A 22,150-nucleotide genomic window follows, 5' to 3' on the forward strand; every position below is an offset into this window, starting at 1 on the left:
TCCCTGCTCAGAGCTCTGCCTCTCCTGGAGCGGGGTCACGGGCAGTGCCACCGCCAGGGACCGGGGTGATGGAGGATGCCAGTGAGGGCTGCGCTGCGGCGTGAGTCGGAGCTGGCATTTCATAAGAGCAGGGAAAGGACTTCTGCCGAACTGGCGCGAGAGCAGCTGTGACTTTCCATTCCTGTGGGAAGTGGGCTGCCACCGTCCAAGCATCTGGGCTTGTTATGATGGGAGAGGAATGCCAAGTATTTTTCTTCCTTATCCACTACCATCCGCTCAAACCCTTCCCTGATCAAACCCACATTCATCGCCTGGGATGCACAGGGGAAGATCCCTCTCAGCCCTCACGGCTGCTGGGAGCTTATGGCACCTGTGGAGAAAACCCCGCCCTCATCCAGGGGCTCCCTCCATCCCCCTGCCCCTTCCTGTCTCCTGCTACTAGCCAGCTCCAGACATTTAATTTTCATTTTACTACCTTTGCTAGGAGCATCCCTGCACCTTCATCCCTGTGCCTGAATCCCTGTGCCCCCACCTCTGTGACTGCATCCCTGCTGACCTGTGGGCCCGGCGGGACCGCACTGTCCCCTCCAGAGCCCTGAGCATCCCGAAAACAGCCACTGGGCTGGTGCCACGGGCGTGTGCCCTGGGGCGGCTTCCGTGCCGGGAAGCAGGCGGTGCAGCTTTGGAAGGTCACCAAGATTTTTCCGAAGATGAAAGTGTGCTCAAGTGTCAAACAAACTTTCCAAATTATCTTTCTGGACACTTTCTCCCTTCTGCTTTGGAAGACGGAGGAGGAACATTTCATTCCGTCTGTGCTGGCGTGGAGCGGGGCTGCATGAGGAGCCAGGAGCTGCCAGCGGCACCCGCGGCTCAACCTCGCTTCTTTCTCCCCGACATCATCCCTGAGTCACCGCAGGTGCTGCCCTGGCATCATCAGCTGGGCTTCCCCGTCCCCACAGCCCCCCAAACCAGCACAACAGAGGGCTGCCAAGTGCTCAGTTAAGCAGCAGTCACCACCTCTCCTCCCACCAACAGTTGGATTTATCATAAATAGACAAATTAAGGGAAACGTGTGGATTTCTCTGGTCGCTCAGGGATATCTGGCACACAGCAGCAGGGGCATGGGGACAGCGGCTATGCCGCCCTTGGCAGATCCCCGCGATCCCAAACAGCTGGGGATGGGCTGAACAACGGCCACGTGGTGCCCCCAGGATGCAGCACTAACGAGAGCTGTCTAATTAGTGCGTCCTCCTGTGACGGGTCACTCTGGCAAGGCTTGCGCCAACATCCGCTCACCCATGCCAGCAGCCAGAGAGCGTGACCAGGAATGAGGTGCTTCCCTGGCCCTTGCCCAGTGTTTGCCTTCCAGGTCTGGACAAGGAAATTCCCTGTCGGCTCCAGGGCAGCTGGGCTGGCACGCAACTGGGCTTGTGGATGCTCCTTGCCCTGCGGCACCCGCATCTCATCCCGGTCACGGCCATCCACACCAACGCAGCTGCCTGCAAATCCTCCAGGATTTGGAGACGCTCGGACACCCCCAGTGCCATTGCAGTATCGCTGTTTTTCTGTGCTGGGATGGCAGCAGCATCCCCATGTCCACATGGGCCCCCCAGCCCTTGCAAACTCCTGATGGTGATGCCATGCTGCAGGTTTGGTTGTTTATGGAAATTTCGGCCGAGCCAGATGCTGCAATTTATGCATTTTATGTGTAATTTTTCAATTTATTTCATAATTAGAAAAAAAACCTAAAGTGATCCCAACCATTATTACTCCTGGTTTCCTATAGTGAGGCCAAAGGGGTCTGAAATGGCTCCTTTGTTGTCTGATCATTAACCCTTCAGGAATGAAATGCAGCAGTGCCGGATGGGAGTGGTGGGGAGAGAGGCTCAGAGGGGGCTGGGGGAGAGAAGGGAAACAGGAGGGAGAAATTCGATGGATAGGGAGAAGATTAACCCCAATGTACTCTCCCTGGGCATGGTTGGACACCCTAGGACACTGAATTCATCCACTGAAGCCCCGTGGGTGCTCTACTCTGGTGCAATGAGTTTGCTGGTTCTGAGTGACTCCCTGCCCATTCACCCCGCAGACAATCCAGACCCAGAGCATCCCGGGTGGAAAGCAGCCCTGCAGCACGTTGGCACGTGGGATGAGCAGGTGGACGATGATCTGCCCGGGGGTGCTCAGGGGGGTCCTGTGTGCCCAGAAAGTTTCTCTGTGCCCCCTCTGGGGGGAGGAGAGTGGCACCATGTGCTGGTTTGCACGTGGTAATGACAGGAGTGAATGCGCTGTAACTGGGGCTGTCACTGGTGGCCAGTGGCCTTGGAGCCCTGGTTGGGAGGTTACCAGGCTGTCCCAGGGTACGGCTCCTGGCACGACGGGATGGGCACATGGGGCTCCCAGGATGGGGACCTACGCCTTGAGGTCACCTCAGGTACCTACGAGTGAGGTGTCTCCGTCCTGTCCTGCATCCCACTTAAAACACAGACCTTAGGGTGGGTTTTGGGGGGCACAGCATGGAACAAGGGGTGTGGACAGCCGCATGGGAGCCAGGAACAGCTCCGTGAGCTCGTCTTGGCTTGGAACAGCTTGGCACAGCTCGGCTCGGCTCAGCTTCGTTCCCGCAGCTCGGAAGGAGGTGAGTTAAGAAGCGCTCGGAAAATCAGAGTCAGCTGCAACCCTGGGGACAGCCGGGGCAGACCCACAGCCGCCGCCGGAGCTGCCGGAGACCCACCACGGCTCCCGGCGACCGGGAGACTCAGCCCTGCCCGTGGGGGCTCAGCCCTGCCCGGGGGGCTCAGCCCTGCCCGGGGGCTGCCGCTGGCCCCCCCAGCCCTGCGAGGACCAGGAGCAGGGGGCTGAGCAGGGGGAGCTGAGCTGGGGGGGCCGGCGCAGGCAGCGTCACCCTCCTGGCTCCACCCCCCCAAAATCGCAGGGGGCTTCGCTGTGACCCCGGCGCTGGGATGGCAGCGGAACAGTCGGACCGCGGCGGGACGGCGGGACGGTTCCCAGCCGAGGTGGTGGCTGGAGTGCTCCGGGGGGATCCAGCCAGGGCGTTTGCCAGTCGCTTTGTTGCTGCTGGGGGATTTTTTTATTTTTTATTTTTTTTTAGGATTATTATTATTTTGAGAGGGAGGGTGTGGAGAGGGGGCTGACACTGTCTATAAAGGCAGAGCTCCCTGGAGCAGCCGGCACTTCTCCGCCACCATGAGCACTCCCCGGGCCTGACAGCCCCAGCCTGCCCCACTGTCGCCGGCTCAAGCTGCCCTGAAGTGTGGCTGTGTGTCCGAAGATCGGGTTGGGATGGTGTGAGCCCGGAGCCGCTCGTCGCCCTCCCACCACCCCTTACCGGCTCTGGCAGGAGCCGACCCCGCCAGCCGCTTGGATGATTTGATTTCTCCCTGTCCGACATCACTCCTGCCCAGATGCAGTGGATAATATTCATGTTGCTGTTATTCATCAGCTCCATGGAAATGCTCACGCAGAACCGCTGGAAGAAACAAGGTACGGTGTGCGCAGTGGGCTTGTCCCGCTCGGGTCCTGCAGGGTGGCTTCGGGACTGCCTTTCCTGCCTGCACAGAGCTGGAAGGAGCTGGGAACCAGGGCTGGAGGTGCCAGGAACCGGCATAACCCCAACGCCTCCCCTTGAGCCCCTTTGGGGACTGTCTGTGTTCCCCTCTGGGTGAGTGGCACAGGGCTGGCTTGGCAGTGCAGGAAGACGCAGAGTGCAGCCCCATAGCACTGCCTGCCCAGTGCCAGCCCTGCCTTTAGGGCTAGCAGGAGACAAGGGACAGTGGCTGGCACTGGGAGCAGCTCTGCAAACCCCAGCAGAGCCAGACACAGTGGGGATAGCACAAAATTGGCAGATTTTCTGATATTTCCTTTCTCTGTGTAACACACTAAGAGCTTTAGGAGTAAAACCTCCTGGAAGGATGCTCAGAGCCACGGCAGGCACTGCCTGTCCCCTGCCCCATCCTTTCCCCAGGAAGAGCCACTGCTCGGTGCCTGGGCAAGAGCAGGGTGTGCTGAGGCATGTACCCACTCCATCGGGCACTGGCTCATGTCTCTCACTGGGCAATGCCAAGCAGTGCCAGCTGGCCATGTGGAGTGGATCCAGGGCTGGTTCTCAGCTCTGTGCCAGGAATGCCTTGGTTTTGGGGGCAACATGTGCCAGGGTAGGGGCTGGACCTCCCAGGACCAGGGCTCTCAGGGCTGGAGCCCAGAGAGCTTCCCTTGAAGTTGTTCCATGTTAAAGGCATGCGGAGGCAGTAGGTGTGTGTGATGATGTGGGTGGCCAGGCTGGTGGCCAAAATACCCCTGATAGGAAACAGCCAAGCACCAAGAGGGGCTCCAGATTCCAGTGCTTGATGCTGGGTAGTGCAATGCTCCAAAGGCCTCAGGTCTTGGCAGCCTGGGGGTCTGGCCATGGCTTCACACCCCAGACATGTTACATCCCCGGGATAACCCACACAGAAAAGCTAGCACAGGGCCCAGGAGCCACAAAAGATGCTGCAGCACCCCACAGCCTCCCTACTGCCACGGGGAGCTCTGATCTGGGCAGTCCAGTGCCCCAGGGACTCATGGTTCCCAGCAGGACTGGGCGTAGGGTGGGCAGGGATGGGGGATGTCACACTCATGTCCAGCACAACTCAGGTACCCACTGTGCCCCGTGCCCAGTGCCCATCCCAGCTCAGCCCTGCACTCTGCCATCACCACTGGACAGGAAGAGATGAACCCACCACTTGTCCCTAATCCCCAAGCCCATGGTTTTGAAGTGAGCCACATTCTGTTGTTCTCTGTGGTGGCTCCTAGTGTCACTCCTGGTGGAAGAGATGTGTGTGCCATGCCAGCAGCACTGTGGAGTGGAGGAGGACGACCCCACTTCTCCCAGCTTCATAGCATAGGATTATTTCCAAAACCAGTGAGAGGAAGGGGGCCCTGGAGCCCATCCAGGACTCCCCACCTTCTTTGCCCTGGCTGGAGGTGGAAGGAGAGCAGCAAAAAAACCTCCTAAATATCAAAAAGAATTAGGGAAGGGATAGAGGCTTGTAAATTCACGGGTCTCGAGGGAAGCGACTCCAGCTGCAGCCAGGAACACAAATGTTGTCAGCGTTTGGTAAATATGTAACGGAGACCATAACAACTTAATGGATCCAAGGTGCTTCGTTAGTGCTCCCAGCAGACGCAGCTCTAATGAAGGCTCCTGGCAGTGCTGCCATCCCAGACAGTGTGCCCCAGAGAAGGGACTTGGATGAGCCAGCTTAGGGACAACTGCATGGCACCACAGCACCATGGACTGGCTTGTGCCAGGGACCAGAGCACAGGGCTGAGAGGCATCACCCATCGTGGCCTGACAGAATCCTCTGTCAGCATCTCCCCGGCTTCCCCAGCACCTCTGCCCCAGCCCCACAGCCATGGGACCCTTTTGACACAGCTTCTGGGGTCAGAGGGACCAGTGCCAGGCACTGCTCCCAGGGCTGAGTCTATGTCCTTGCTGGGCAGCACGCAGAAGGTGATTTGGGCTTGTAGCAACCTTGTCTAATGCGAGGTGCCCCTGCCCATGGCAGGGGGCTTGAGATGATCTTGAAGGTCTCTTCCAACCCAAACCATTCTGTGATTCTATGGTTCTGTAGAGCCTAGGTCCTAAGCATGCTGTACCAGGGCTTCTGGCACTGTCACTGGTACTCAGGCTGTGGTGCCAGAGCCAAGCAAACAGTTCCCAACACAGGGGCATGGTGAAGGCATTGGATGCCTGCATGCAGGAGTTCTGTGGCTCCTTTCGTCATGCCCAGACAGCCTAGGGTTGCAAAAATACACCAAGGCATGTGTAGCTCCCAGAGCTTGATGCTTCCCGGCTCCCAAAGTGCTCCTGTGCCAGGAGCATCCCTCCAGGCTGCTTTTCTGTGGGCTCGGACAGCAGGAGCAGTTGGCAGTGTCTCTGTGGGCTGGTGGATATTGACATCCTGTCCTTGTCTTTGGGAACAGAGGTCACCCTCCTTGGGGTCAGTCATCGTCCCACAGGCTGGGAGTACAGCACAGACAGCCAGGGAGGCAGCAGAGGCTCTTGAGCACACAGACAGATCCTTATCTCAGCTCCTCTTGAGTGCAACCAAAATGCCCTTTGTCCTCTGACACTTAACAGGCATCAACTGATTAATCCAGGTCAGGTCGTATTTCTACCCACTGACCCAGTGGTTGTTCCACTTCCCACAGGATGGGCAAAGCTAGCTTGGGATGTGGCTCAGATTGTCACCCATGGGCAGTGCTGGGCATGGGGCAAACCCTCAGTCTGGATCTTCCAGTGATGGAGGCCATCAGTGATGACCAAGCTGGGAGCGATAGCCCCGTGTGTCCCTTTGCTGCCAGCATGGACAGAGGTGGGGATTTGAGGATCAGGGAGAGGTGGGGTAACATTTGCAGGAAGACAGGACAGTGCTGTCATCGTGGTGTGTAAGAGAGGGCCTGCCACAGGGCTGGGACCCACCTCGGCACGTGTGCCACAGCTCCTCTCCTCCATTTGTCCCCGCAGCGAGTGCCGGCCTGCTGGAAAACTGCACGGGCTGCGTCCTGTGTTCTGAGGACAACGGCTGCATCACCTGCCACCACCGGCTCTTCCTGCTTATCTGGAGGGACGGTATCCGCCAGTACGGGATGTGTGTCCACACTTGTCCCCCAGGCTACTTTGGTGTGCGGGGTCTGGAGGTCAACAGATGCACAAGTACGTCCCGCGCCAGCCGGGGTCCCCCTGCTCCTGCCTCGGTGCCCTGAGGGTCCCAGTGCTGCGGGAAGGGCTATGGCTTCATTTCCCACAGCATCCCCGGTGACACTGGATCCGGGGGCGGCCGGGTCGGGGGGGCTTCGTCCGCTTTTCCCTTGCCCAGAGCTGCAGCCTGGACCCCGCAGGTTTTGGGTCCCCAGTGGGTGCCGGGGGTGGCTCGTTCCCCGGGCTGTCCCGCTGACCGGCCGTCCCTCCCGGCAGAGTGCAGGTCGCCCAGCTGCGAGAGCTGCTTCAGCAGAGACTTCTGCATGAAGTGCAAGGACAAGTTCTACTTGCACAAGGGCCAGTGTTTTCGGCAGTGTCCCCCCGGCACTGCGGCACAGCCCGGCACCAGCGAGTGCCAAGGTAAGCAGCACCCGCACCCCGTGCCCACCGTCCCTGGGGACGTGCCTGGCGCCGAGGGGTCACCAATCCGTTGTGTCCCCGTCCCTGCAGAGACGTGCGAGCCGGGGCCGTGGAGCGAGTGGAGCGCCTGTACCCACGAGAGCCGGACCTGCGGCTGCAAGTGGGGTGTGGAGACGCGGGTGCGGGAGGTGCCCGAGGCTGCCCGGGAGGAAGGGACTGCCTGCCCCGCGCTGCTGGAGACCAGGAGGTGCCGCATGAAGAAGCACTGCCCGGGAGGTGAGCACCGCGTTGCCGGGGCTGGGGACAGCTTCGCGTCCCTCCAAAGTAAGCCCGAGGGGCGCTGCAGGAGGACGATGGCAGCAGGGGTCTGGCGAGCCATGCTGTCATCTCCCAAGCATTTTGAAATTTTGGGTAAAGCCGTCATCTCAGGCACATGTGCTGAGCAGCCCTAGGGCTGGCTGCTCCCACCTGGCAATCCCCGAGACTGCCTGGAACGAGCCAGTGTCCCCTTCCGTGCTGGACTGGGCTGGGCTGGGCACTGGCACGAACCGCCGCGGTGGGATGAGGCTGCCGAGCTCCAGCTCCCATCCTGCCACGACGCGAAGGGAGGCTTTCTGTACTGCAGCTGTGGGTAAGGAGGATTGAGACACTCAGGGGAAGTTTCTGCAAAAACCTCTGAGCTCCCCAAAAGCTGGAAGGCTCGTGGAGCAGGAGAGCATCACTGAGGGGATTTCTGATGGCCAGACTTTTGGGAGACACCCCAGGGCACAGTACCCCTTCATGGCTCATCTGGACAGATGTTCACTCATGCTTCTGCACTTCCCCCCACCTCATTCCCAAGCTGGGGGCTCCCTGGCTCAAGGATCTCCCCACCTTTCACACACCAGACCCGCTGCAGGCTCTGTCCAGGCGGTGCGTGCACGGGTGCAGAGCTGGCGATGGGAACCAGGACATGGCTGATGTAATTTTTGGATGCAGGCGTCTGGACTGAAGCTACCCTAATAAATCTCCACTTAATAACTGGCAGAAAGGGGGATGCATGAGATACCGATTTGAAGTGCCTGGCAGCAGATCTGAGCCACCGAGGGTTGCGGTTCGGAGCTGCGGGATCACTCTGCGCCGTGGGATGGGCTGGCCGGCACCGCCAGCGTGGCGGGGATCACAGAGGACAGGGCTGTGAGGGTGGAGTGAAAAAGGATGAAGAAGGGGGGCAAGAGCAGAGGACGTGTGTGCTGGGTGAAGGCCACAGAGCCAGGAGAGAGGCTTCATCCCAGCAGTATCAATCATAAGTAATATTTTCCTGCTGACAGTGCAGAGAAGCTGATTCCTTTCCCCACCCAGGTCCTAGCTCATGTCTTTGGGGTGCCAGGTGGCATCGATTTTGAGGATGTTCCCCTCCCTGCTGGTGTGTGGCAGCTCCAGACCCGCAGAGCTGGTGACAGTTTGATGCAAGAAATTTAGTGTGGGAGGACAGGCTGCTCTGGAGCACTGTGTCCTGAAGCACCGTGCACATGCCCTGCCCTGCCTGGCACACAGCAGGGTCTCACTGGCAGGGACCATTGTGCCAGTGTTCCAGGGACACCTCATCTTATGAAGTTACTGCAAAGGCACTGGCAACCCAGAAAAATGCTTGGCCTTCTGCTTCTACCTGTGCTCCTGCAAGCTGGAAGCTCTGGGGCTACGGTGATGGGCTCAGGGACTGGCAGGACTCTACTCTTGAGGCTGCTATCTGGGATCAGCTTCAGAGACAGGCCTGTCCCCTGTCCAGCAGAAGGAATCCCATGCGTGCCCCCCAGGCAGCCCCCTGAGGAGAGAGCAGCCCCTCCATGTCTCCCTCTCCTGGGCAGGCTGCTCAGAGTCCCTGCCACAGCAGAGCATGCATCTGCCCTCGCTCCCAGGCTCCTGCCCTCCTGGCCAAGTGCTGGGTTATGGGATCCAGATGCTGGAGGAGGACGAGGAGTTCACTTGATGCATCCGAGACACCCCCAGCCCAGGCGAGCCAGGGCAGGCGGCCGAACCCGATCGTGTGATGAGAGATTTGTGCCACCACTTCTGAGCCATCCAGGCGGCTGGAAGGGAAAAGCTGCCGCGCTTGGCCATGGCACAAACCCCTCGCACTGCTGTAAATCTGCCTTGGGTGTCTGTCCCGCTCTCCAGACGCTTGGCATGCGTGCCGTGCCCTCTCCTTTGTGGGTGGCAACTGTCTGGAGATCAGAGCCAAGAAACAGGGTTTCAGAGCCAGGCAGGACAAGAACTGGAGCCCTCAGAAGGGAGTAGGGACAGCAGTGCTAGCACACGCAGCACCAGGGACAGTCATGGTCCCTTGTGCCCCTCGCACCACTGAACCCCCACATGTGACTCTAATTGGAGTGTGGCAGGGGCGGCAAGGACCAACAAAGCTGCCCAGTTTTTGGAGTAACCATTCTGATCCGTAGCAGGGACTCCCCCTCCCACTGCAACCCATGGCAGAGCAGGGTTTGTCCTGAATGCCAGTTTCTTTGGTGCCTCAGCACCAACACCTCAGCCAGCTGGAGGGTGTGTGGCAGCTTCTCAGGGTGAGCAAAGATTTGAGTCCCAGCAGCCTGACCCTGGAAAGCTGGCAGTGATTTGACCTGGTATGCATCCAGGCTCCACCAGCACGCCGGTTGTGCCACTGGGACGGGGACCATCTACACGTGGAGGGCATCCACAGGGACAGAAAACTGGCACTTATGCAAGGATGCTCTCCAAAGCCACCATGCCCAAATCCTCCTGGGGATGTCTGGGTCCCATGGTGGTGGGCAGGTTCCCACATCATGGCAGAGCTGAGCACGGCTGTGCCATGGCTTTGGGGTGTTGGTGCAGCCACTGCCCCTCTCCAACACCCACTGTCCTTGCTCAGAGAGAAGCTGGAGTTTCTCCAGGCAGCTTCTGCTTGGACTGAGCTGCCCCACCCCATTCCAAGGGATTTTGGGGTACCAGGACGGAGAGTCCAGCCGTGGGAGATGTGGGGACAACATGCCAGTGTGCCTCTGCCCATGCCATCAGCACACTCAGACCACCCACAGACCCACACTGCTGTTTCATGACCGGACAAGGGCTCTGGGGTCCCCAAAATCAGAAACTGGGTCCAGCACTAACACCCTGAGGGAGGATATGGATATGGAATCAGCATCCCATGAATGGGGCTCAGGTCAGATCATGTTGCCTGGCCAATGGGCGAGCTCTCCTTTTCTCCTCTTTCTGTTGCAGAGAAAACCGAACCCAAAAATAAAGGCAAAAAGCGACAGAAGAAGCCGAAGACAGAAAGGCACACGGGCACCTAGCAGGCACCAGCACAGGAGCCAGGGCACTGTGGCAGGAGCTCCCAGCCAGCTCCTGCCACGGTGCTCCAGCCACATCACCCCTGTTTTTCCATCCACAAAAAAAATTGCACAATTTTCTCTGCCCCCCCATCCCCCTTTTCTTCTGAGACAATTTATGGTCTGTAAAACATTTCCTTTTCAGAAAATCTAATTTGCAATGTCCAAAGCAAAGCCCTAGGGCTTGGGGAGGGGGTGGCTCCTTTATTCCTCTGGTCTTCCCTCTGCCCTAGCTTGCTCCATCTCTTCCCTTCCTCCAGACGGGTGGGATGGGGTTAGACCAAGGTTGGACCCTGCTAATGAAGCTGATGCCTGCCTGGATAATGTTCCCCAGGGCTGGGAGATGCCCTGGCTCCACAAGGTCCTGATTTTATGGAAGTGCTGGGAGGCACAGTGCACCACTGAGCTGCTCCAGGTCCTGGATAGTGTCCCTCATCCTCAGCCACAGGCATGGGAAGCAGCAGGACTCCTGGGGTTGGGACCCCAGTGGAGACCGTGCCATTGCTCACAGCAGCCCAGCCTGGTGCTCAACATCCCCACCAGCACAACCAAGGGCCAAATCCTGCTCTCCTGTGTCTTGGAGAGCAGCTGGACCTCCAGACTGACAACCCTTCTGGGACCATGCCAGCCCAGCACTCAGCACCCTCATGGGCCAAATCCTGCTGTCCTCAGGCTCACAGAAAGGCTCAAAGAGCTTCTCTCCCAGCTGGATGTGGGCACAGGAATTTGGGGTGACAACGGTGTGTTCGGTCTAGGACAGGGACATGCACAGTGCAAATGCAAGCCCAGGTAGGGGATGCTCCCGCGCCCCCAAACTCGGATGTGCTGGAAGCAGCACTGCAATCCCCTCCGAACCATCACGATGGGGTGCTTAGCCCCCTTCCAGCCATCACCGGGGAGTGCTGAGCCCCCTCCCAGCCATCACCGGGGGATGCTGAGCCCAGGTGTGCCAGTCTGTCCCTCCCTGCCCAGAGGCACAGAGGGCTCTATCAGTATATATACCACGTGTGTGCTTAAATCGCTGCCCAGCCGCAGGCAGCTCTGCATTTGGGGTTTGCCGAGGTCCGAACTCTCCGTGCCTGCCTGTGCGTGAGTGGGGGAGGCCGGGGCTGGCCGCGGGGTGTCGAGGCTGCGGGGGCTGCACGAACCCTTCAGGACGGGAGCGCTGGGTGTCAGCATCGAGCCAGCCCCAGAGCCGGCACAAAGCTGCCGGAGCAACTCCTCCAATCGCTTCATGACAAATAAACGGATTAAACCCCCGGCATCGCTCCTGCCTCCCTGCTTTCCCCATTCCCACGAGCTGCTGCCGGAATGCTGGCCCCGGTGCAATCCCGCATTCCCCAGTTCTGCAGCTTCGGGGGACACCCTGCCCTGGTCCCCCAGCACTGGGATATTGGGGAAAGATTTTATTACAAGTTTTTATGTAAAGTACCATCAGCATCGTTCATTGCCTGATCCAGCACTGGGGCGAGCGGCAAGTGAGATACTGGGCCATTCCACAAGACTGGAAACCACCAGGTTTTTTCTGGATGTTGGAGAAAATCCCCCTCTGCTAAGATGGTTGGGCTTCCCCTTGGCAGCCTGTCCCCACCACCGGGATTGTCTCCTCCTGGGGGACACAGCCTAGATCCTATCCCAGTACATGGGCTGGCAGACGTGGTGACCCCCAGTTCTGGCTGGAGTCCATCAGCCCCCGACAGACCCCGGCCTGGGATCTGGGCACGCCGAGCCCCATGCACAGTCTGGCTGTGTCCTGCCAAACTCTATCTGGGACACAGCCCTCCTCCTGGTCCCCACGGGCTCATCCCATGGCCAGAGCAGCAAAATCCAGGCCTGGCTCCCGCTGGCATTATAAATAGCCGGGACTCGGGGAGGGAGCTGTGCTGCCCGGGATGGGGGTGCCTGAGTGTGGTGAATCTCAGCGGGTGCTGCTCGGGGGGGCTCGCTGGGTTTAGGGCTGGAGGATGGGAGGGTTCGGTGCTGCCATGGCGCTGTCCACCCCAGGATGTGCAATGAGTTTTGCAGAGAACGGCCGGGGGAGGGATGGGGCTGTGTGTGTGACTGTGAGTGTGTGAGTGTGTGAGAGAGACATTTATAGATCACGTGTGAAACTTGATCTCCCCGCAGTGGACTCAGAGGAAAGAAAAAAGATAGAAGTATTGTTTTTAAACAGATTTTTTCCTTTGTTTTTCTTTTTTTTTTTTTTTTTTTTTTCCTCCCCTCTCCCCCTGCGAGGGCTGGCGATAAAAGGCCGGGGCGGCCAGCTCCGGCTCAGAGGGAGGAAATGCCGAAATCGCCGCGGTTGGACGCGGCGGCGAGCGCCCACTGACCCATCCCGGCACAGAGCGAGCTGCCGGCGCATCCCCCGCCGCGGCACCCCGGTCCCGCGGGGACCCCCGCACCATGCGGGCAATCAGCCTCGGCCTCGTGGCCCTGACCTGTGCCACGACGGCTCTGTGCGCTGCCGGAGCCCAGCGCCGGGCTCTGGAGGGCGGCGGCCGCCGACGCTACCACCGCGTGCAGCACGGCCACTGCAGCTACACCTTCGTGCTGCCCGAGGCCGACCCTCTGCCCTGCCCGGCAGCTCCCGGTGCTGTCCCCGGCCCGGCCAATGTGCTGCTCCAGCGGGACTCGCCCGCCGGCACCGCCGGGCACGGGGCTGCCCAGCGCCTGCGGCACCTCGAGAGGATCCTGGAGAACAGCACCCAGTGGCTGCTGAAGGTAGGGTGTAGGATGTGGGGTGTGGGATGTGGGGGGGGACACTCACTCATGCCGCATCCCTGTGGCATAGCTGCGGGCACTGGGGCCTGTGCTCACCTGAGCATCCGGGTCAGCTTTTCTCTGCAGGTGTGCAGCCGGCATCAGGCACTGTCTGCATGAAGGGGGTGCGTGCTGTGGGTTCTGTGGGGGCTGCAGCTCGTGGGTGCTGCAGATCACTCATCCAAATCACTTCCCATTGAGGCTCTATTCCCTGTCCATCCTTGCCATAGGGCTCCTCATGGTCCTGGCTGGGTTAGCCGTGACAAATATCCCTTGGGGATCAGCATTCCAGGTTCTGGGAGAGGAAACTGGGAAGAGGTTTGGCCAATGGTAGGGCAAGGATCCCAAGGGCAGGGGCCACCAAAATCTCTCCAGTTTCATCATTTTCCCTCTTACAGGCTTTGCAAAAGCTCCCAGCACTTGGTTGTGGGACCCATGGCTCCTGGGTGACCTATGGGTGGTGGACGGTGGGAGCAGTGGGGTGCCACACCAGAGGGGCTGTGTACCCACAGGGTTGCCACCCTCAGCCCCCACTGGCTCACCGCATCCCCAATGCCTGAGGCAGGAAGAAGCGTTTCCTTCCTGGAGCCCCCAGCAGCTGAGTGTGGCTGCCTGCGTCAGACCCAGGAATAGCTCATCCCATGGGACACATCCCTGAGGGGCCCTGAACCCCACAGCCTGTGCCAGGAACACTGGGTACCTGCACTGATAAGAGGGGAAGTGGCTTGTCCCCAGCTGTCACTGAGCCAGCAGAGCCACATGCATGTCCTGTGGTGTCCCACCAGGCTGCCATGGGACCTGTGTGCCTCTGCACTCCCATTTCCTGGGTGATCTTCCTGTGCCGAGCCCCTGCAGCATTCGGGGTTCAGGATGGGGCCAACACACTGAGTGGGGGTCCTGGGGATGGCCTGTGCCAGCCACGCTGCTCGGGTCGGCACCCTGGCTGTGGGGGACAGTGCAGGCAGCAGAGACGTGCAGGACGTTGTTCCTTGTCCCCTCAGCCATCCTAGAGAACAAATTCCTCAAGAGCTGGGAAAACACTGAACCGTGGCTTTGCTGGAAGCCAGCCCAGAGTGTTTCAGAGGGGTCAGCAGCGCCAGTGACAACCTGGCTGGTGGCACCAAATCATTATCGCTGTGGAACCTGCTGGGTCTGCTGGGTGCACACAAATCCTGGGGTCTCTGGGCCCTGGGGTCCCTCTGCCCTCAGCTCTCTGCCTTGGTGTCCCTGTGCTCTGGTGTCTTTGTGTCCTGTGTGCCCAGGCCAGCTCTGAGCTTCCCGTGGGATGAGGGCAGCCTTTGTATGGCCAAGCAAGGCAGGAACCAGGGTCCCACCACAGGTGCACATGGCCCTGTCCAGAGCAGACTGTCACAGGCAAAGTGTGACTGCACATCTGGGCAGCTGTGGGCAGCAATGCCCCTCACCACAGCCCCAAGGAGCACAAGGCAGTGGAGCACTGGGCAGCCAGTACTCCATTCCTTCCCCATCCTGATCTATCCAACCATCCCATCACAACAATCCCACCCCATCCCATCCTGTCCCGCCCCGTCCTGCAGCATGGCTCTCTCCTTTTAGAGGCAGCTTGCAGCTATGTTTTTTGCTGTTGTTCCTCAGCTTCCCAAATTTCAGCAGAGCTGCCCAAGAACGCTTGTTTTGGTCAGACTCCAGCCCTGAACAAACAAACGAGGGCTGAAAAGAAGCATTGGGTTCAGGGACAGATCGTAAATAACGTTGCATCCTCGTCTGCTCTGCCTTGGCATGGGGAGCCCTGCAGGGTGCTGAGAAACTGGGAGGTCTCCTGGTACCCATAGGGTTCCCCAGGTCCCCTCAGGCATCTCCAGCACCGGCCTCCCTCAGGACCCCCATCCATGGCACTGGGGGACTGGTGCACCCTCCCCACTCAGCACCCCTCGGTGGGGACATGGCGAGGACCCAGCACACAAGGACACATCAGCTGCTTCTGTCTCAGGAGGAGTTAATTTTAGTTCAAACACAAACACTTGATGGTGCCGCTGGGTCTAGGGGGAACTTGGGATGGGATGAGATGGGATGGGATGGGGTCTCCAGCAGGGCAGTGGCATTTTGGCAGCTCTGAGGTTCCCTGAGGCACAGGGGCTGATGCTGCTCACCCTGAGATGTGTGCAGGGGTATGGGGAGCAGGTGAAGGGTTTTCCACCCACCTGTGACTCAAGGATTCCTGAGCCAGTGCTTGTGAAATGTTTAGAAATGCCAGGGAAAGATAGGAAATGGGACTTAGGGGAGGGATGTGGCTGCAAGAAGGATGATCCAGCTGTGGGCAATGGGATCCCAGCATGGGGACAGCGAGTGGCTGAGTTTCCTCCTGCTCTATGGTGATGTTTGGGGGTGACCAAAACAACACCACAGCTTTTCCCCCAGCAGCTCTGCCTTTGTGGTAGAGAAATGGGTCTCTGAGACCAGGAGAGCCTAGCTCACATCAGCACCCATGAGATGAAGGAGGGGGATCCCGGATTCCCTGTCCTTGGCACAGAGCCTGTCCTACTTGTGTCCTCTATGCCAAACATGCCTGGGGACACTGTGCCCCACTCCAGCTCCCAGGGAGCTGCTGGGGCCAGGATCCAAGACTCCATCTCCAGGGCTCTCAGCTTCCCCGTGCCAGCTTGACCTTTTCCGTGGGTATGTTCTGCCCTTGGCTCACAGATATGTTTATTTAAAATAAAAAAAAAAAGCAGCAAGATTGAGCGGGAGAAAAGGCCTCCCCAAGCCTGTGAAGCAACAAGATTAACGACGTGGTTAAAGGGAAACTCTCCAGCAATCCCTCAGCTTGGGGAAATGTTTTCCAGACGCCGCTCTCCGACCTTTCCCTGCTTCCTCCCTGAGAGCATGTTCCTGTGAGAGAAAATCCCCAGGGAAAGGGGTGCAGGAGATGCTGGCTGCGATGTCAGCCCTGGGACCTTCCTGCCCGGAGACCCTCCTGCCCCACATGGATGCTCACAGGGGGGTGATGGTTTTGCCACTGTCTGGTGTGGAGGAGGAGGGAACAGTGAGATTTCGTCATGCCAAACAAGTGCAGAGCCCTGTGCCCTGGCCGGCTGCCGGCCCCACTCCCACGCTGAGTATCGCAACACTGCTGCCTGCCGTGGTGCTGAACATCCTGGTATTTCATGATGCCAAACATCCCAGCACTGCCGCCTGCCTGCCACAGTGCCAAGCATCCCAGCACCACTGCATTCCCACCATGGTGCAGAACATCCCGGCACCACTGCCTGCTTTCCACACTGCCTTAAGAGCAGCATCCCAACCCTGCTGATTCTGGTCCGCAACCCCGCCAGCTGCAGGGAGATGTGAGGCTCTGCCTGCAGCACTGAGGAGCTCAGGCAGGGAGCAGGATCTGGGCATTGCAGGGACAGCAGCATCTGTGGGATGCAGGGAGCTGGGCAGCCCCCGTCCCTCCTGCTCTCAGGGGCTGCTTTCCCAGCGTGGGCGGCAGCGTGGCCCCTTCCGCTCCCCGTGGCCCCTGCCGAGGGACCGTGCCCCCACCGAGGCCATCGCCCTGGGGAGGGGCTGAATGGGAACCTCATGGCGGGGCTGCCAGAAATAGCAAAGCCTTTGGGAAAGGCGGCTCCCCCGCGGGCTGGGAAAGCGGAAGCGTCATCTCAGCTGTGTCCGAGCTGTGTTCGCAGCCAGCTTCTCCCCAGCCCCACGTACTTCCTCGTGGTGGAGCAGCACCGGGTGCTGGACACCCACCTTCTCTGGCTGATGGTGTCCCCTCACCCTCCATATCCCCAGCCCTGGGAAGCCAGTGGTTGGGGGCTGGCAGCTGACGCTGATGCCAGTGGCAGCCATTCCCTGCCTGGCTGCTTGGCACAGGCCACCCTGGCTGGGCATCAGCCCCAGCTCGCCAGCACACCTGGGCACACAGAAGCCCGTGCCAGGCCCCAGCTGGTACCACAGCCCAGGAATCTTGGCAGCTGGTGAGGAGCCTCCCCTGCAGCAGCTCAGCTCGCTCTGTCCTCTGATAAGATTCTAAGGGCCCTGAGCTGGGTCAAGCCTTGTGGAGACACAGGGCTGTTCCTGGAGGCTGTGCCCAGTCGTGCCAGGCTCAGCTGGGATGCTGAGACATGACCTAAAGAGGTGCCTGAATGACCCCCTGGATCCTCACTTCCCTGCACAGCTGGAGAGCTACATCCAGAGCAGCATGAAGCCGGAGATGGCAGAGCTGCAGCAGACGGCAGTGCAGAACCAGACCGCCACCATGCTGGAGATCGGCAGCTCCCTCCTCAACCGCAGCGCCGAGCAGAGCCGCAAGCTCACCGACGTGGAGGCCCAGGTATGGCACACGTGTCCCCAAGTCCCCACCACCCTGAGGCTCTGGTGGGTGGCACAGTTTGTCGGCAGATTAAAGCTATTCCCGGAGGTGACACAGGGTTTAATGCACCAGTGGTGGAGGTACCAGGGCTGTGTGGCAGAGACCAGCCAGCCCGGTGAAACCACGGCTGTGGTGTGGCTCTGGCTGCTGGTGCCAAGACTCCCCTCTGCTCCCGAGGCAGGTGCTGAATCAGACATGGCGCATCGAGATGCAGCTCCAGGAGAATTCCCTGTCCACCACCAAGCTGGAGAAGCAGCTGCTGCTGCAGACCAATGAGATCCACAAGCTGCAGAACAGAAACAAGTAGGGGCTGGGGTGACTCAGGGACCCCCACAGCCCTTGGACCCCACAGGGAGGCTGGTCTCTCCCACTTCACAGTACACTTTGAGGGGGCTTGAACCCCTCCAGGTGCTGGCTGTGGTCCCTAGGGGATTGCACAGCCCCAGCATGGCCACTGGGCTTTGGGCTCCCCTGGCTGGGCACATCCCAGAAGTGAGGGTACAATTCAGGGGGTGCAGCAGGGGATGGGGACAGCAATGGGTCTCTGCAGACACACTGGGACCGCTCTGCCACCCCATCACCGCTGCATCCCACTCCCAGCATCCTGGAGGTGCGGGTGCTGGAGATGGAAGCGAAGCAGCAGGCGGAGCTGGCGGGGGCCCACTCAGAGAAGGAGAAGCTGCAGCGGCTGCTGAGCCGGCAGAGCGGCACCATCGAGGAGATGGAAAAGACGCTGCTGGCTGCCAGTGCCAACACCAGCCTGCTCCAGCGCCAGCAGCTCCAGCTCCTCCAGTCTGTCCAGAGCCTGGTGCGCCTCGTCTCCCAGGGCAGAGGTGAGCAGGGTTTGCAGGCAGAGTGGGGGCAGTGGGAAAGCTCCTCATGCTCCCAGGAGCATGCTAGGGTGCCCCTGTGGTCTGCTCAGCTTGAGTGACTTCACCTCAAAAATCACCGAATTATTCAATCATAGAATGGTTTGGGTTGGCTCATGTCATTGCATCACCCTGCCATGGGCAGGAACACTTTCCACTAGAACATGAACCGCTCATTGCAACCAAGGAGCAGCTTGGAGCCCCAAGGGGTGGGTCCATAGCCTGACGCCATTCCCCCATGGCAAACACCCCGGGGTTAGGCTGGCAGCAGCCCTGGTGGCAGTGCTGCCGTGCCCAGCCCTCAGGAGATGGCGCAGAAGGAAAAAAAAAAAATCCGTGAGCACAAAGACATTCAGAGGGGGAGGGAAGAGCAGCACAACCATGCAGGGCTGCAGGGCTTTCAGGGTTTCTGCCTTCTCACTGTCCCCTCTGCCACAGCCATGTCACCTGGGCAGGAGCAGCAATTCCAGGACTGTGCCGAGATGCGCCGGGCAGGCATCCATGCCAGTGGCATCTACACACTGCACATTGCCAACCTCAGCGAGCCCAAAAAGGTGAGCACAGTTCAGAGAGGGCTTCCCTGCAGCACCCCAGAGCGTTGCCCACCCAGTGCACACCAGCCCCACACCAGATCCCTTTAGCTTGGCACATCTCTGAACAGTTTCCCCACCCCAGCCAGCCTTGGGGGCTGCACAGGGTGAAGGCAATTCCCACGGGATGAAAGCAGAGCTGGCACAGCCTTCCAAATGGGGGTATAAAACTGATTTTAAAGGCGCCCTGACCTATAAAAACCAGCCCCTGCCCATGGCCATGGAGGGAGGAGAGACCCTTCAGCCAGGCATTGGGCACAGCACACCCTCACCAGCTCCTCAGCCAGCTCTAGCACCAATGCTGACCTGCCCATTCTGGCAGGGGTGCACCTAGCCATCCACTCCAAGCCACCCCCAGCCTGTCCCTCACTCTCCTTGCAGGCATACTGTGACATGGAGACAGATCGAGGGGGCTGGACTATCATCCAGCTTCGTGCCAACGGCAGCCTTAGCTTCCAGAGGAGCTGGAGGGAGTACAAGCAGGTGTGTGCCTGACTGGGGAGGGAGACACCCTGGGGGCAACCCCAGGCACCCTGAACTCACCCACCCTGCTGCTTCACAGGGCTTTGGGGACGCGTCGGGGGAATACTGGCTGGGGAATGAAGCTGTGCACCTGCTGACGAGCCGGGTGCCCTATGCCCTGCGGGTCGAGCTGCAGGACTGGGAAGGCGGCCAGGTGTATGCCCACTACGGGAAATTCCAGCTGGGCAGTGAGCGGCAGTTTTACAGGTAGGGGAGAGGCACTGTGGGAACAGCCCAGCACTCTCCATCTCTGACTGTCCCCAAGCCCTGTGGCCAGGGGGAAGGGCTGGGTGTGGTGCCACACGGAGGTGCAGGATCACCTGGGGCTTCACTGGGTTGTCCTGGTGTAGTTATGATGCCGGGTGCCAGGCACATTGCTGTGACACTTTGATCTCTCCCTGAGCTCCTGAGAAGTAGATTTTTAATGTATAAAATTGCATCAAGGCAGTGGGATTTGCCATTCCAGCGGGAGCAACTTGGACACTTGCACTGAGGCTCTTTGTTTGGGCAAGGGAGGTGACACAGCTGTGGCCACTAGGCATTTCCAGGGGGGTTGGGCATCCCCAACATCCTCCATCCAGGGAGGGATGCTGTGCTTCTAATGCTGAGCTTGCCGTGACCATGTGCTCCTGGCCATGGGCAGGAGGGTAGAAAGCTGGGGGCCTTCACTGCTGGGCTGGAGGTGGAACCAGACCCCAGACATCCCCTGCACCATCCATCCCATGCATGCACCGAGCTGACCTCCAGCAAGAGGACTGGAGGAGACTTGAGGGTCCTCTCTGCCCCAGCATACCACAACCTCCACTCTTGGGGAACAAGGACAGGAGGCTAAGCTGGAACTGCAGGATCTCTGCCCACATCCCTCTGTGCTGTGTTCAGCTCACGGCAGCCGCTGAGCAGTGCTGGGGGCTCTGTGACCCGCAGTGTCACTGGCAGTGACAGTGGCTGTGTTCCTGCTGGGCACAGGCTGTCACTGCAGGACTACAGTGGCACAGCTGGGCATCAGAGTGGCCTGGCACTGCAGGGCACCCAATTCAGCACCCGTGACGCCGACAATGACAACTGTCTCTGCAAGTGTGCCCAGATGCTCTCGGGAGGTGAGTGGAGCAGGGGGACACCTCCATGCAGCACCTATGAGTGCCAGCCTGCGGTGCCATCTTCCCACCCTGCTCCCTTCTCACAGGATGGTGGTTTGATGCCTGTGGCCTCTCCAACCTGAATGGCATCTACTATCCGGCCCGGAACAACATCCGCAAGCTCAACGGCATCCGCTGGCACCACTTCCAGGGGCCCAGCTACTCCCTGAAGGGCACCCGCATGATGATCCGACCCAGCAGCTTCTAATGTGCCTGCAGCCAGTGCCAGCACTGAGAGAGGAGTTCGGGACAAGGGATGGTTGGGGGCGGCTAAGATGCCACAGCTGCTGCAGGGAACTTTTGCCATGAGTTATATTTTTTACTCTTGTTTATCCAATTTTTCAGAAGTCTGCAGTGTCACCATGGCCATGCTGAAGGAACCGTGGGCAGGGGTGAAGGGTGCTGCAGGAGCTGGAGCTGCAGGAGCTGGAATGGGACAAAGCCAGACCTGCCAAAGTGGGCTCCAGCATATGGAAACTCCCTGATCTCACCTCAGCTTCTCTCTCCGAATTTCTGCTGGGTCTCCAGGTTTTGTCTTGGGAACAGGGCTGCAAGACTCCCCCAGTGATGGGGCTCTGAGAACCCCTGGGACCATGTGCATTCAGAGGGATCCCAGACATGATGGAGGGTTTGCCTTTTCACTGGTTTTGGATATTGTAAATCCCCTGCCATCCCGCTTTGCTGAAGGATTAGAGGAGCTGGGTGGGATGGGAATCCTGATAAGCACTGGGGCTGGTGGTGTCCCTCCTTCCCCTTTTGTCAGACACAGCCATGCAGAGGGCCACAGGCTGTCTCCTTCCAAGCATGGCTGGAGCCACTGTCCCCATTTATGGCAGGACAGTCCCTGCTCCTCACAGGATGGAGCTGAGTTTCTCCAGCTCTCAGAGAGGACAGGAAGCGCAGGGGATGTCCTTGGGGACCTTCATGGGGACCAGTCCTGGGATGGCCAGTGGCCCATTTCTGCAAGGCGCTGGGAGCAGACACAGCACTGGCAGGGCCCTAGGCAAGAAGGGGCTGGGGGGTCGTGGGTGGAGAGGGGGCTGTGGGTTGAAGGGGCTGGGAGGTGGGAGGTGGTGGGTGCTGGCACCAACACCGGCTGTGCACACAGCACAGTGGGGGCTCCTGCTGCCTGCCCTCATCACTGTCCCGAGGCACCCGCTAATTAACGCTGATTAAAGCACGTGATGTTGTTGGCGCTTCCAGAAGATGCTCATCAGTGGGGAATAATTAAAAAATGGAAAACACAGGGGGCGGTGCTGCCGGTTTTCCTTCTGTCCTGGCTGCCTGCCTGCACCTCCTGCCTGCACATGGGGCACCCATGGGGAATCTCAGCACAGAGGGTGAGGGTGATGGACATTTCCTCAGCTGTCCCTCCTCCCTGGAAATAACTGATGGGCTCAGCTGCACTCCCCACGAAACCGGAGCCACCGGGAAGCAGCTGCCAGGGAAAGCGATAGGGAGCAT

General features: G+C 59.5%; 2 protein-coding genes across 2 annotated transcripts; both read left to right on the forward strand.

Moving 5' to 3' along the window:
- The first annotated feature begins 2,933 nt into the window (after positions 1 to 2,933).
- Positions 2,934 to 11,720, forward strand: RSPO4 (R-spondin 4). Its single transcript, XM_014890079.2, has 5 exons — positions 2,934 to 3,501; positions 6,527 to 6,715; positions 6,977 to 7,120; positions 7,211 to 7,396; positions 10,352 to 11,720. Exons 1-5 carry the CDS (start codon positions 3,423 to 3,425, stop codon positions 10,423 to 10,425), a joined length of 672 nt encoding a protein of 223 aa, XP_014745565.1. The 5' UTR covers positions 2,934 to 3,422; the 3' UTR covers positions 10,426 to 11,720.
- Positions 11,721 to 12,849: 1,129 nt separating this feature from the next.
- Positions 12,850 to 21,932, forward strand: ANGPT4 (angiopoietin 4). The gene is made up of 9 exons (XM_014890141.2): positions 12,850 to 13,182; positions 17,375 to 17,530; positions 17,751 to 17,872; positions 18,170 to 18,402; positions 18,877 to 18,992; positions 19,410 to 19,511; positions 19,591 to 19,757; positions 20,517 to 20,647; positions 20,734 to 21,932. Exons 1-9 carry the CDS (start codon positions 12,865 to 12,867, stop codon positions 20,892 to 20,894), a joined length of 1,506 nt encoding a protein of 501 aa, XP_014745627.2. The 5' UTR covers positions 12,850 to 12,864; the 3' UTR covers positions 20,895 to 21,932.
- The last annotated feature ends 218 nt before the right edge of the window (positions 21,933 to 22,150 follow it).

Source organism: Sturnus vulgaris, chromosome 17 (assembly GCF_052056855.1).
Source record: "Sturnus vulgaris isolate bStuVul1 chromosome 17, bStuVul1.hap1, whole genome shotgun sequence".
Taxonomy (NCBI): domain Eukaryota; kingdom Metazoa; phylum Chordata; class Aves; order Passeriformes; family Sturnidae; genus Sturnus; species Sturnus vulgaris.

Coding starts and splice junctions, on each gene's coding strand:
- RSPO4 (XM_014890079.2), top strand. CDS start 3,423: ATGCAGTGGATAATATTCATGTTGCTGTTATTCATCAGCTCCATGGAA. Junction 7,121..7,210: donor CGGCACCAGCGAGTGCCAAG/GTAAGCAGCACC, acceptor CCGTCCCTGCAG/AGACGTGCGAGCCGGGGCCG. Junction 7,397..10,351: donor GAAGAAGCACTGCCCGGGAG/GTGAGCACCGCG, acceptor TTTCTGTTGCAG/AGAAAACCGAACCCAAAAAT.
- ANGPT4 (XM_014890141.2), top strand. CDS start 12,865: ATGCGGGCAATCAGCCTCGGCCTCGTGGCCCTGACCTGTGCCACGACG. Junction 13,183..17,374: donor GCACCCAGTGGCTGCTGAAG/GTAGGGTGTAGG, acceptor TTCCCTGCACAG/CTGGAGAGCTACATCCAGAG. Junction 19,512..19,590: donor GCTGGAGGGAGTACAAGCAG/GTGTGTGCCTGA, acceptor GCTGCTTCACAG/GGCTTTGGGGACGCGTCGGG.